A 14,206-nucleotide genomic window follows, 5' to 3' on the forward strand; every position below is an offset into this window, starting at 1 on the left:
ATATTAATAAAATAATTTTTTCAGTCTTTTTCTATGAGCACTACCTCTTGTTTGAAAATAGGAGTAAAACCATATGAATGCTAAGCAAAGTAGGGATACCTATATCCAGAACATTTTAACTGTAAGGGAGTATAATAACAAAATTGCAGCCCTAGCCACCTGGCCATCTTCGTGTGTGTGTGTGTGTCTGTGTTTGTTTTCTTTCAGAAGCAGTGTGATAGATGACACTTGCCATAAAGCTCTTCCTACAGAAAAAAATGCAAGCCCAGCTCATTTCCAGTGCATGATAATTATTAAGGCTCCCATGAGTGAAAATGATACTCTTTTTTTAGCTAATGATTAACCATATGCCCTCCTTCACCCTTAAGTATTTGGATTAAAAGGGCAATACAGAGACTGAAGGCAGTAGGCATGAGTGGTTTATTCTCTAACTCTGTGGACTAAAGGGTGAAGTCATCTGACAGGGTTCAGGAGCAGCAGCTGAGGCAGTGAGGGGATTGATTTTATTAGGACTAGAAAAGAAAGAGGTTCTTTTGTGTGACCAAGTTGAATTCAGGATGTTTATAAGCTTCACCATGCTGGTTTTACTGGTGCCAGCAATGTTGGTATGGTACAGACAGCAGCTATTGACTTTTCCATTTATTCAGCTCCATACTTTTCTTTCTGGGGAGTCTGCTGTAATTAGAGAGTTTAGAGCATTTTGTTGTAGAGAAGTCTAGTGTTTAGAATAAGGCTCTACTTATCAAGATTTTAAGAGTTTATCTGTGGTTCTATATTCATATGACCTAGGGTAAGTCATATAACCACAGTTTTGATTCAGCTTCCCAGACTAGAAACTAATACCATCCTCAGAGGGCTTTATTCATTCGATTGAGATCTTTGGATAAAAGCTAATAGAAGAAAGACACCATGATTCACAGTCTTATTAAGCTATAAATGTTCACCCTTTATTTTGGATAGAGAACAGATGTGGAGGGATAAAATTTCTCTGTTAGTCTCACTTTGTAAGCCCTGATACCCTGATGTTTTTTTGAAAAACTCTCCAGGGCAGTACTGGGAACATGGGTGTGTGATTCTTGGTGTTTTGGGTAGGTCACATCTTGGAACAGTAACCTATGAAGTTCTGAGCAGGGACTGGCAAGGGCAGATCAGCAGCATGCCCCTCCTCACCATGCACAGCCGGCAGATCAGCTGGACTCCACTGCTGGTACTGGGGTACCTCTTTTACCTCCTCCTGGGTGCTATGGTGTTCCAGCTGCTGGAGAAGCAGGCAGAAACACATTTTCGGGACCAGTTCCAGCTGGAAAAGCTCAAGTTCCTGCAGAATTACACATGCTTGGACAGACAAGCCCTGGAGCAGTTTGTACAGGTAAGAGGAAAGGGTTCTCATTATTTTGGCTCAAGCATTATTTTCATTAGAAGAATTATACTATCGGAGCCAAGTAGCCTAGCATAATATAAACCAATCAGCTGCCCATGATATTAAATATCTAACTTTCTCATTCATGTACTTCTGTATCTTGATCTAGAGAACTTGTTTCTTTCCACAATCATGAACTCCCAAAATGTAAGTGCATCTAGTGACACACTTGTGCTACATTGCAATAATTTCAACTTCATGGTTCTCATCTCCCTCATTAAATATTACTGGGAATTATGCATGGGAACAAAAACTGAGAATCAAACCTAAAGGAGTAGGTTGCCCTTCCAAGGTTCTTCAGTCCAAACCTGTGCAAATTATGCCCTTTTGTGCTAAAAACCACAATGTACAGGCAACAACTGACAGAACCAGAGGACACAGTCTTAAGCTGTGCCAAGGGAAACATAGGCTGGATATTAGGAAAAAGTTTTTATAGAAAGGGTGATAAAGTATTGGAATGGTTTGCCCAGGGAGGTGGTGGAGTCACCCTCTCTGGATGTGTTTAAAAAGAGACTGGATGTGACACATGGTGCCATGGTCTAGTTGAGGTGTTAGGACTGGGTTGGACTCAATGATCTTGGACATCTCTTCCAACCTAGTGATTCTGTGAAATTGTCTACTACCTTTGAAGGCAGTCCTGCACTTCCAGGCCTAAATAAAAGATAAAGTCAACCATCACAAGCTGTCTTATCTATTGCTTACAAGAAGAGGTAAAAGGCTTTTTGTTCAATATGGGTTGTCAGTTAATGACAACTTCAATTACATTTTTACCTTTTCCTCAAAACTGGCTGGAGGTAAATTACTTAGACTTTTCCTGAATATATATTACAGATATATTCTCATAATAGTAGTGCATAAACTGGGCAGAAATCCTTGAACTTTGAAATCTTGAATCCTTGAGTTTCTTTGTGCTCAAAACATACCCAGCTGCAAAGTTGGGTGCCTAAACAGTTTGAACTCTTTCTACCATGTTATTAAAACTGATAAAAACTCAAAACAATTTGTACTGCCCAAGTCAGAGGACTTCCATGAAGGTATAAGATTTTGATCAACAAAAAGCCCAGACTTCATATATGGATTTAAGCAAACAGTGAAGTTCAGATCAGAAATGGTAGAAAAGGTGCCTGAACCTCTACATCTACAAAGCCAATGTTCTGGTTACTAATACTGTGATAAATTACTTGTGGAAACTTGGGCATGCGCCAGAAAATGACTAGAGCTTTCAAGACCTTACATGCCTAAAAACATGTCTATTTTTTTCACCTTCACGACTTAGTGATATTACCTGTCCTTCCCTTATCTCTCTGATAGTGATTGCAGAGGTGAAAACCCTGATTCTCATTCTAAACCTGTGATACTTTATTGGATTGAAAGGTTTATTAAAATCTCCACTACCCTCAAAACATTAGAGGAGATCACACATACAAGATTCTTCTCTCTCTGACTCCGTGGACTTTTCTTAGGTTCACTGCTGTGCCACTCAGAGAATTGCATTTTGCTGCTGTGTCTCTGCTGAATTAAACACAATTTCACTTGTAAGCTGTTCCAGACAAAACCGGCTGAGGGCACCAAATCATCTACAATGCACCAAGCTTCAGCGTACTGAGACTTTGCAGTCCTCAAGGTATATTAAGTGCAGGTACTCTCTGACCCATATGTTGCTCAAAAGACCTGTTAACAAATTTGTCTAACTCTTACTAATATTAGAGAACACTATTCTTCCCATATAAAATCTCTAATGCAGGGAAGCAGTTGTGTCTCTGCATGTTTTAACTATATGGTTAAGGAGGCCTGTTCATCATGTCATAATTTCCAATCTGAAAAGTCATAGTAGTTAGACTGAAATGAGACACAGCCCCCACACTCAGTCTATTCAGCTAACAAGTATAAAATGTCTTGTCTTAATGCCTTAATTCTTTAAACCTAAATCCTACAATGTGAGATTCAACACAGATTTTTCTTAGCATATCTATTTTCACTTATAATGAGTTACCACTTATAATTCATCAACTTTTGACTCTATCGTGCATGAAACAAATTCTTATAATTCCATGTCAATAGACTGCATTGGTTCTGCATAGCTAAAACTGCCTAGCTGGGGGATGATTTTGAGGTGCAGCTCCTAACATGAGCAGCCTGGAGCTTTGGGAAAGTGCAAATCCAAATTCTTTTATCTAATGCATCTCTGGTAGGCATACTTTGGTCAGGAAATTATGCCAGTCTGACAGCATAACTGAGAAACAGATGCATTGAGTAAGGAGTCCATGTTTTGATCATGTCCATACTTTTTCAAAGTCTCAAAGTGACATAAATACAGACCAAAAGGACAAAATCCTTGTCTATGACCACAGTTGGCTGCAATGTGCATTGGCAGGGGGACAGCAGCAGAAACAGCAGGCAGTTTTTATTCTCCCCACACCCTACTATAGCTTAATGTAGGATTTTTAATGTAAATTACAGCACATTGCTTTTACATACTGACGACTTCTCTCCCAAAGACACCAGCTAATGTTCACAACTATTCAGCAGCTGCCATAACCCTTACCTGAGCTGTAGGTGAAAGGAGCCTGGAGCCATTATAACTGTCCCACAGGAGCCTGTCTGTTGGGCACTGGGATGCCATTTCATTCATGGGGTTCTTTCACAGGATTGTATTTAACAGCATCAATTACACCAACAAATCTGGCCTTGTCAGACTGTGTCTGAAAGCTTCAACATTTAAAGTTGCCTTACTCTTCTGTGTTGGCTCTCATGATGTGAATGTAACTCCTGTGAACTCTTGTGCATTGAAATGCATAGAACTGTCAAGTGTTCCTTACAGGAATAAATTCAACCTGTGATTATTTCAAAATACTCACACCTCAGTAGTTTCTGTGTGTTACTTCTAAGCAGTAAATTAAGTAAGTAACTCTAGAAAATCTGACATGTTAAATTCTTCTCATTCTAAGAAAAGGCTTTTAATGGAAAATGCAAAATTCTTTGTCATATTGAAAATAAGCTCTGCTGACACTTCAATCATGAGGTCACACATGATGATGTCCAGCAGCCCTCTGATAAATTTGATCAATGCTATAGGATTTTTTACTGAAGTAATCAAATTAGCTACTATACATAGGATACTCAGTCCATCAATACCAATCAGCTAATATTGCAGAACCTGTCCAAAATCAGATACCTTGTAGTAGTTATGTTCACTAGAAAAGCAATCTTTCTGGGAGTGGCTAACATTTGAATCAAGAAAGAGTATCTTCTTGGGTCTCATACTCCTGGAACCAGCTAAAGCTGGGGTTCCTATTGACTCCTGTTCATGTCTTGCATCATTCAAAGTCTTTTGAAGAGATGAACAAGTAATTCCTCAGGCATTTTGCAAAATTACAAAGGCTGTGACTTATCCTTTGTAAGCTGTGTGACAAACAAGGGGATTCTTAACACCCCAGCCACTGAGCAGAGGGAAACCAATCTCCCACAGACAAATCCTTGGGAACAGCAAAAGGACACAATGTTTATTAAGGAAGTTGACAGGATATTTGATGTAGGAACACTAATTTTTTGGCACACTGTAGTGTTGGTCTGGTAAGAGCTGTCTGGAATAGAAGAGAATATTTTATTAGTTAATCTTTCAGACTAGGAGGAGCCTCATATTCACTGAAAATTATATGGAAGTCATAGCCAAAAATAGTAATTCATCCTTACAAGTACTTACATGGAGGAAACAGAAATGAGCATGTTCCTCATGCCCCTGCCCACAGACACAACTATACATTTATACATGCCTAAATTAAAAACTTGAATGAGATGACTAGATTACAGAAGGAGAGAAGAGTACAACCACATTCTTTTTTGTGGCACAACTTTAATTTTTTTCCCAGTTTGATCACTTTGGGGAATCGTCCACCCCCTTCCCTTAGATCTCATCTAGCTGGGGAACCTATCAGACTTTTATGACCTGTTCTCCCGTAGCAAGAGTTCAAGTTCCTGACCAGCTCTATTTCCGAGTTTTGCCATGTCAGCAGAAGTTCTTTTTAGTCCAAGTCTATCCTGTTATCTACACTGTTTATCACTCTGCTTGCTCAAGATGGAAAACAGTATTTACTTATCTCTACTTCTGACATTCTTCCTCATCTTTGCTCCTTTGACCTTTTCCGCTTCAGGTCCTTATGGAAGCATGGGAAAAAGGGGTCAACCCAGAAGGAAACTCTACAAATCCCAGTAACTGGGACTTCAGCAACTCCTTCTTTTTTGCAGGAACTGTTGTCACCACTATAGGTGAGGTACTCTCTTTCCTTAAAAACTGGTGTTTCCTCCAACTGTCCTGTAAAGCCCCCAGAAATATGTAATTAATGGACAGAATACACCTGCAGGACAATCAGCTACTGTGGGTTATGGTTTTCTATTGGTTTCCAATTATGCCTGTTATTTTTCTCTATACAGCATTTTATATTCCCAAAAAAGATGAGTGCCTACTTGGTACATGCAAGATCATTTTGTACATGGACACATCTTTGGGTTGCTTTGAAACACTGAGTCACACTCACCACAAAATCAGAGACTTATAGAAAGTTACAATAGTACCTGGAAGAGTAATACTTTTCATGTTTCATTTTCAGCTAGTAGTAGTGAACACAAAAGGCTTCATCATAAGCAATGGCAATTTGCAGACAGATTTAATTGAAGGAAATCCTAGATCCACAGGTTCCTGAAGATTAATGTAGTTAAGGTTCCAAGCTTATGAACATTCCATGATGCCTGCATCTTGCCTGTATAGCCTTTTCATGTAGCTGTTTTCTTCTTTTTTTCCAGGTTATGGCAACCTGTCCCCCAGCACAGTGGCAGGGCAGATCTTCTGTGTGTTTTATGCCTTATTTGGAGTGCCCCTCAACCTGGCCTTCCTCAATCAGCTGGGAAAAGCTCTCAATGCTCATCTGCTTACCCTGGAAAGATGGGTGCAAAAGCCAGGACGTGCCCAGGTACAGTGTCAATTTACCATTTGATTTCACTATTTTAAAACTAGTTAAAGTTCTTTTCTCAGATAGCTGCTGCTGCTGCTAGCTTAGGTTTCCTTTGTGAACCACAGCAGTTACATGGCCCTCTCTATCAGAAACTTGATACACTTAATCTACCTACGATAGCTTTGAAGTTATAGGCTTTTGCTTGAGGGGCCCTAGGTTTGCCTTTTTAAAACCTTACTCAGCAAAACCATAGACCTGGTGACCTTGGCAGAATACATGCATGCACACACATTGCCAAATCAAGCTCTTATTCTCCAACCTATGCCAGCATCTATCCAGAGTTTAGCTCTACACTGTGCAAAGGCAACTTATTTTTATTGGCCTAATGATCTGGCTGGAATTAACTTTCCTGTTTGTGCCAGCAACTGAGCACTTCCTTCCTTTTCTTTTCTTAAAACGCAAATAATCCTCCTTACTTACAGTTTATTAGTGAGTTGTTGAACTAGTCCAGACATTTTTCAATAAGAAAATCACTGATAATGGAAAATACATGAAGGTCATTTATTACAAAGTTAGTGCATGTTTCTGAGAAAAGGTTCAATGAATTAACCCCTTCAGTTAGGGAAAAGGGAGATTAGATATGTGAGATATGTTGAAACATTTCAAAGTTCTGGCACAAGTTTTTTCTTTTACATTTGTAAATTCTCTTAGGTCACTGCATTCTTCATCTACAATGGGAAAGCTATAAAGGTATTGTCAAATGCAGACTTGGATTATATCAGCAAGAAATTCTTTAGCTGCATAACTTCTGCCTGTTCCCCAAACACATGCAGCTCTACCACCAGCAGGATTTTCATGCTAGTATAGCTGCATCTTTCCCTAGATTTCTGATAGCAGCTCAGGGATGTGACTTTTTTCCCCCCTTTTCACTCCTGAGTTGACATTTCTGACAGAACTCCTATAATCAGACAAAGATTTGGAGCTGTATCTGCTTGTTTGCTCTGAAAAGTTTATTCAAGGAAGTTGGTTTATCTCCTTATAAACAGAATTTTTTCATGGTCTGGGAAATTAATTGCAATCTGTTCTTCATTTTCCATGACTTAATGTTCCCAACATTACAGGTTTATACAAGAAAGTTCTTAAAAGGCAGGTTAAAAAGTAAAATTGTTCATTTCAGTATACATTTTAATGCAAATTTTATTATGTAATTAAACTCTATTACAGTACTGGAATGAAATGAGAACAACTGAATTATATATCAACTATAATCATGTCAATCAGTAATTCTCAAACTGCTCTGCAAATGAGGCAAATATTATTAAACAGCTAGAGAGACATGACACATAATATAGAAGTGACTTATCAAAGTCACCCAGTCATCTCAAGCCATGTTTCTCAAGCTCAGAGCATTTTTTATGTGAGATAATTCAGAGAGAGAAATTAAAACATGGTATCTGGACCTTCCACTTTATAAGCAGTGGTTTGGCTTTTCCTTCAGTCACAATAGGCTCATTAATAGAAAATCATTCTCTGGTTTGATTGCCCTTGAGGGCATTTTTAAATAATTGCAATGAGTTTGCATCAGCCCACACATCATTAGTCAAAAGTTCACCAGAATGTGCTCCCTGGAAACCCATAAGTTCCTGATCATCAGTTGTAAACTCCTAAAATCCCTTCAGGACCCATCCACTGACCATTCTTTGTACCTATCTACCACAGCCATATATACTGTAACTTACCTCCCTGAAGGCAGATGTTTGTCCTGAGAGACACAGATCTGCCCTGTGCTAACACAAACCACTTCTGCTCTGAGCACTTCTAAGTTAAAAATGAAAGCAAGCAAACTGACTTCACTTAGGTTTCATCCAAATATATTTTTGGCTGAGCTCTTGCCAGCCACTTTATAAGTCTTTGGAAGCAGTCATAGTGAAAAGAGCCCTAATTTGTTCTTGCCCATCTTTGCTTCATGACTTATGCAGTATGTGGTGATTTTCCTCAAAGACAATAGCTAGTTGACTACAAGAGCATCTCTACTTGAGTTTAAATTGTAAAATGAGTATTTCACTACAATGGCTGTCATAGTAAATCTGAAAATATGACTGGAGGATTCTTGAAAGCTCATTGCAAAAAGCTTTTTAAAAATCCCTCTTTTTTTCCCTAATTTTAAGATTTTTTTTTTCATGCTTAGGTACAATATCTATGTGTAGAGTAAGCAGTGAGCTCAGCCTGCAGTACATGGAAGCATTGGCTTATCCTTTTTCTTGCCATCTCTCCCAGGTGGGGTGGGTTTGTGATTCAAGAGTACAAACAGACATAGCAATTTTGACAAGACATCTGCTCTATGCTCTTTAGCTGCCATCTTCCTCTTCTCTTTCAGGTGGTTCAAACACTGGCAGTGGCCATCTTCCTAACCACTGGGACCTTACTTTTCCTGGTGTTCCCACCATTAGTCTTCAGTTATGTAGAAGGCTGGAGCTATGGAGAAGGCTTTTACTTCACCTTCATCACCTTGAGCACAATTGGATTTGGGGACTATGTAGTAGGTAAAAAAGAGCATGAACTGGATTGAGCTTTGTTGAAATTCATAACTCTAGTATAAAACTAAATACAGGGAGCATAGATATCCATTCCACTATAGATCTGGTCAAGAGTGAGCTCAGCCAGACTGGTAACAATGAGCTAATATATTAAAGGACAGGAGCATTTTTCTCTTGACAGCCAACCTAAGAGTCACCTGACTTATTTTACATGTGCCACTGAACACTCATTCAACAGTGGCTGGTACAAATGTTATCAAGAGTGAAAGGTGGAATATAAATAAAATTCCTTTTTCAGTATTAAGCCTTTGAACCACACTCTCCTAACACTGTTTTGTTTTAGCAAGTGCCTTCCATTCCCAACAACAAATCATATCAAATATTAAATAATCAGTACTTAAAATGGGGAGAAGATTACTGATAACCACAGGATGCCTCTGAAAGAAAACAAACCCACTGACATTACATAGCCTTTAGACCTCTAGATTGAGAACATAATGGTAAAGACACATGAGATACATTTTTCCACACACTTATCTGAACAAATGCATAATCTTAACAGATTATGTCTAATGTATTTATTTGTTAAAATCACTAGGGTTTCTTATTCACAAGTACTAGTTCTCATCTCCTAGAGGTCATTACTATTTCCCAAAAGGAGATAAAAAAGAATCCCATGCTGAATCTCGCGCTGTGGAGTTTCATGACTCTATCAGCTGCACTGATTGCCCATGCTGTGGAAATATCAAACCAGGGATTAAGATTCTTGTAACCACTTAATTAAAATGGCTACATTTACCATATTACCCAAGTGATTGTGAATCCCAGTACTGAGGTAATATTACTCTCCAAAAAGCAATCACTTATTCACTAAATTGTAGCTGTCTAAATCATCTGAGATCCCCTGTGTGCCTCTTGAGTAACATACAGTTAATATGGATTCAACATTTAATTTCCAATTTTTTTCCTTTGTTGTTGGCTAGGAACCATTGACTTTGAGCATCTCTAATTAATATTAGATATGGCTATTTTTATTATATAGTCTCAGCTTCAGGGATTTCATACTAACTGTGGTAAGCTTAACCTGAGAGTTGGCATGAAAAAAAATATCCATCTGCTGATGGATCACACAAACTCATTAACATATACACTTTTGCAAAGAGTGGAGGGGGTGTATTTAGCAGACCAAAGCTGCCAAGATAAATATGCAAATTTTCCTGGATTTTTCAGGCACGAACCCCAACAAGCACTATATCCCTGTGTACCGGAGCCTAACTGCGATATGGATTGTTTTTGGCTTGGCCTGGCTGGCTCTGGTTTTCAACGTGGGAGCTGACTTGATGGAAAGATACCTTCAGCTAAAGTGGCACAAGTCTGACTTAAGCTTGGCAGAAGGAGACACCACCAAATTGGAAGATGAGCCTGAGCAGCCTAGGATCCATATCCCTAGCTGAGTAAGGTACAAAGAAAGCAGGCTTGAAACTGCATCTTCCATCTGTATCTCACACTAAGCAACCCCTGTGGATAAAGGACTAAACCACAGGTTGTGGACTGTTTTCTAAAGAGGAAATGGTTCAGATACATGGAAATTTCCACACCCTGTGTAGGCATCAGCCAGTTAAAACTCCAAGGAAGGAGCAGTCATGGTTACCCAACGGCCCCAGGATTCATTTTACACTTCTCATTCTAAGGCAACTTCCCCTGAAGTAATCAGTTATTATCCTTTCTCTTTCTCTAGTGGGATTCAGTTCTTATGGTCACTCATGTTCAAAAAATCCAGAGTGACTGCCTCCCAGCTTCAATAACAAGTCATTTCACCAAGAATCTCAAGTGGAAAAAGTCAGGTACAGAAATCTTTCTTCATTTCCAATCAGAAAACAAACAAAATCACAGAGGAATGTCATCAGTTATGAACACCTGCTTATTGATATCCACTCAATTAAGATTCAGTTTATATTGTCTGAAATGAACATCTTTCATTTTCTGGGCTAAAATGCTTCTCTTTTAATTGTGAGGAAATTACGTGTCTGTCCAGCGCTGCCTGGACTGACAAACTGCCAGCTCAAAGCAGGTCCTTATCACATTCATTTCACAGCCACTTGAAAACAGCACTTTAAACTAAATCTAAAAGCAAAGAGGCATCCTTATTTCTAGCCAGATCACAAATATCATTAGAGCCTGGAATTTGCTTTGGGCCAGTCATAGAAGAGCTATTATGCACCATAGAGAATTGATGCTGTATGTTTACCTCTAAATAAGGCCAATGATAGGTTCTTGCATTAAATCTGATCCTCAGTCATGCCCATGCCTCAGACCCATCAAAAACGGGGAGATTGAATTTATCCCAGTTATTTTAAGTCAAAAGAGGCAGCAGCCACCCTCAAAGGAGCTGAAAAGCCAAAGTACACACAAGCACCTAATAAGAGACTTGCCACTGAGATGCAGCTCTTTAGTCATACTCTCTATTAGACTCCAGCAACTTGATAAAACAATTATCCATTCATTTGAGTACCATCATCAATCATCACTGACATGTTCCATGGGTGTGCTTGTAATTATATACTCACTGCTATTTATTCAGTATGTTTATATCTCACAGTAACCATCAATTAATCCCTCTGAACTCATTTGTAAGTGGAACTTTAATATAAAGGATGAGTTAAATATGGCTGGGTACACAGACTAGCCCCAGGATAGCACAGGTCTGACAGACTATAGGAACATCAAATGTCAAACTTTCAGCAGCTGCTTTGATATTTCATTCTGGAGATGTGTCTATAAAACATGTAGAGACTTGTGTGGGTCGCTAATTTTTCCCTTCATACTTTGTGGGCTAGATTTTTACTTCTGAGGAGGGTCACAGCAGATATTTGCTCTTACACCTGATAAGGTCCATGTTTCTTTGCTGGTTGCTGACTCCTGCATAGTGCAGTGTGGCTACTCAAATCTGAAATGCTGGCATATAAGAATACTGGTGATTATTCAACTAATTTAAAAAATGAATATTCAAATGCTTATTCCATCCAAGATTTCCCTCATGTCTTACCACTACCTACCTCACAGATTTTTATCTCCTTGGTTTTTGCACTGATCTTCCTCTATGCCCTCAGCTATTCCCATAAATTTATGCAATGGCTTTCTCTGTAGACTTTCACTGGGAGCAGCCAACTCTCTTCTGTCTGGCTTTTTATATTTTTGCAAATCTCATGGGAAACTTGTCTCAGTATTTTCTGCTCTTTGGACACAATGTTTGCACTTGCCCTTTTAACATCATCACCATCACTGTACTCTGTACCTGCCTTGTGTTAACACCATGACACTTTTGGCCTCTTTATGTAAAAGACAAAACTGAAGTTCTGCTGACTTCTATATCTAACCTGTTTTCTTCACCTTGCCTTTTTCCATGCCTTCTGTACTTTATCAAGCCACAACACATGCACTAGTCTAAAGGTGATCCTATCTACTGTTTACACCATGCTGCACACTATAAAAAAAATGATAAAGAGGTTTATCAGTGATAGAAAGCACTTACTGGCAAAGTGTTTCTTAAAATTATCCTTACTTGACATCTGACCGCAGAAAGTTTGGATTGTTTTTACTGCAGTCCAGAAAATTGTTCCCATATCTGATACTGATTTTGCAAAGTAGCAGGAAATGGTGAGACTACCTTCTGGATTTTTTGCTTCTGCTGCACTTACTAAAGCTGACAGTAGCTGCAGCAGTTCTTCAGCTGCCCAACAGAAGACTCAGAAAGCTACTCTTAAATCAAGCATATGGCCATGCTGGAAGAGAAATGAGAAGGATACTGATGCCCTCTCCTGTGCTACATAAGCTATAGAAATCTATTGCTTATTTTGTCAATTTTCAAGGTTCTGAAAAGCTCCTAAATGTCATGCACATCTATAATAAAAGTTACTTTGAGGTACATAATGGGAGTACCGACCCAGGTTTTGATGGATAGACCAAGTGCTTTCTGGTAGTGTTCCTCTGATAAAAATGTAGTCATCAAGTGTCAACTGACCAGCTAAGAAAAGTAATGTGAAAGAACTGCACAATCACAGGAACTTGCTATGAGCCAGAGGAGCACACAAAATGGATTCTTTTCATCTGATAACCCATTTTCCCAGTGGTATATTTCTGCCCAGAATGGAGAGCACACATGCTCAGCTCCGAACATGGAAAACAGCACATTTGCAGCCTCTGAATGTGGCTCTGCAGGCTGTGGCAGAAGCAATGGCCCAGGCAGTGTTCATCTGTGATGTGGAAAAGAAGCACTTTGTCCTGAGCAGCTACCACCTGCAGCCCAGGGCAGGACAAGAAGCAAATATCCTTCCAGGCTTACCCTTACCCTTTTAGCCTACTCAACAAGCTCTTCTTCATCCTCTGAAATACATGCTGTCTTCCCAGACAACACCAAAGTATCATTGGCAAAGATTTGAGTCTTTCTCTATGGAGATGTAAATAGAAGACTGATAGACAAGTCACATTTCTGAGAATACTCAAGGAAACAGCCATGTAACTATTATATGATTCTGTAAAGATTTGTTGTGAAACTTGATTTCTTTCTTCCCAAATTCTTTCTAGCAAGCACATGCCTGATATCCTGAGTTTTCACAGCACGTCTCATAGTTAAAAACCCCAAGTCTCACCTGTAATTAGTTTTACATATTTTTAGCATAAACATTAAATTCTATATGTTTAGTCCTTAATGTTTCAACATAGTTATACTCAGTGTGCTTTGTACAAACTATCTGGGCTTAAATACAGCTAAAATGTCAAAATGTAGCTCAGATGTATCTATTTCCTGATCTTAAATGTGATGAGTAAATATATACTTTTTAGTATCCTTTCATTTTTCTTACTTATATATATATTTATAGAGGGTTTTCTTTTATTATATATGTAATTCCAATTTTGTCTTTAAATATCACTGAGTAATTAATATCCTGAAAAGGCAGAATTAAGACTGAGAAGTAACCGGCATTATTATTTTTTTCTAAGACTGTGCTCTGGATGACACCGTTACACTGGAATTGGTCTAGACTTTGCATATTAATTTTTGCATCTTGCCAGTGAAATCATGTGTTTATGCTAGTCAGTTTAAAGCACATCTCAGAAAACCATGAATTAGCACATTACCAGAACATTTCAAGGGGGGCAATACAATTTTGGAGGCTGCCTCACTTGTATGTACACTTCCCTGGCAGGGCAGAGTGAGAAGACATGACCCTCTGACAGTGTATAAAGTCATCCTGTGCAGAAACTTGCTGGGTTTATTCACCTTTAGCTCATATTATGTA

The 14,206-nt window shown here is 38.8% G+C and overlaps 1 protein-coding gene across 1 annotated transcript in view; it reads left to right on the top strand.

Annotated features, from left to right (window-relative positions):
- The window catches only part of KCNK16 (potassium two pore domain channel subfamily K member 16), a 26,639-nt gene continuing 12,433 nt past the window's right edge, over positions 1–14,206 (top strand). The window contains exons 1-6 of the mRNA XM_071428296.1: positions 1–1,369; positions 5,572–5,686; positions 6,221–6,387; positions 8,747–8,912; positions 10,137–10,365; positions 10,645–10,750. Coding sequence (XP_071284397.1) covers positions 1,157–1,369; positions 5,572–5,686; positions 6,221–6,387; positions 8,747–8,912; positions 10,137–10,360 — 885 coding nt within the window. The 5' untranslated portion in view covers positions 1–1,156 and the 3' untranslated portion in view covers positions 10,361–10,365; positions 10,645–10,750. The remainder of the gene's footprint in view (positions 1,370–5,571; positions 5,687–6,220; positions 6,388–8,746; positions 8,913–10,136; positions 10,366–10,644; positions 10,751–14,206) is intronic.

Source organism: Agelaius tricolor, unplaced genomic scaffold (genome assembly GCF_023055355.1).
Source record: "Agelaius tricolor isolate 1412-34295 unplaced genomic scaffold, bAgeTri1.0.p SCAF_1, whole genome shotgun sequence".
NCBI lineage: Eukaryota > Metazoa > Chordata > Aves > Passeriformes > Icteridae > Agelaius > Agelaius tricolor.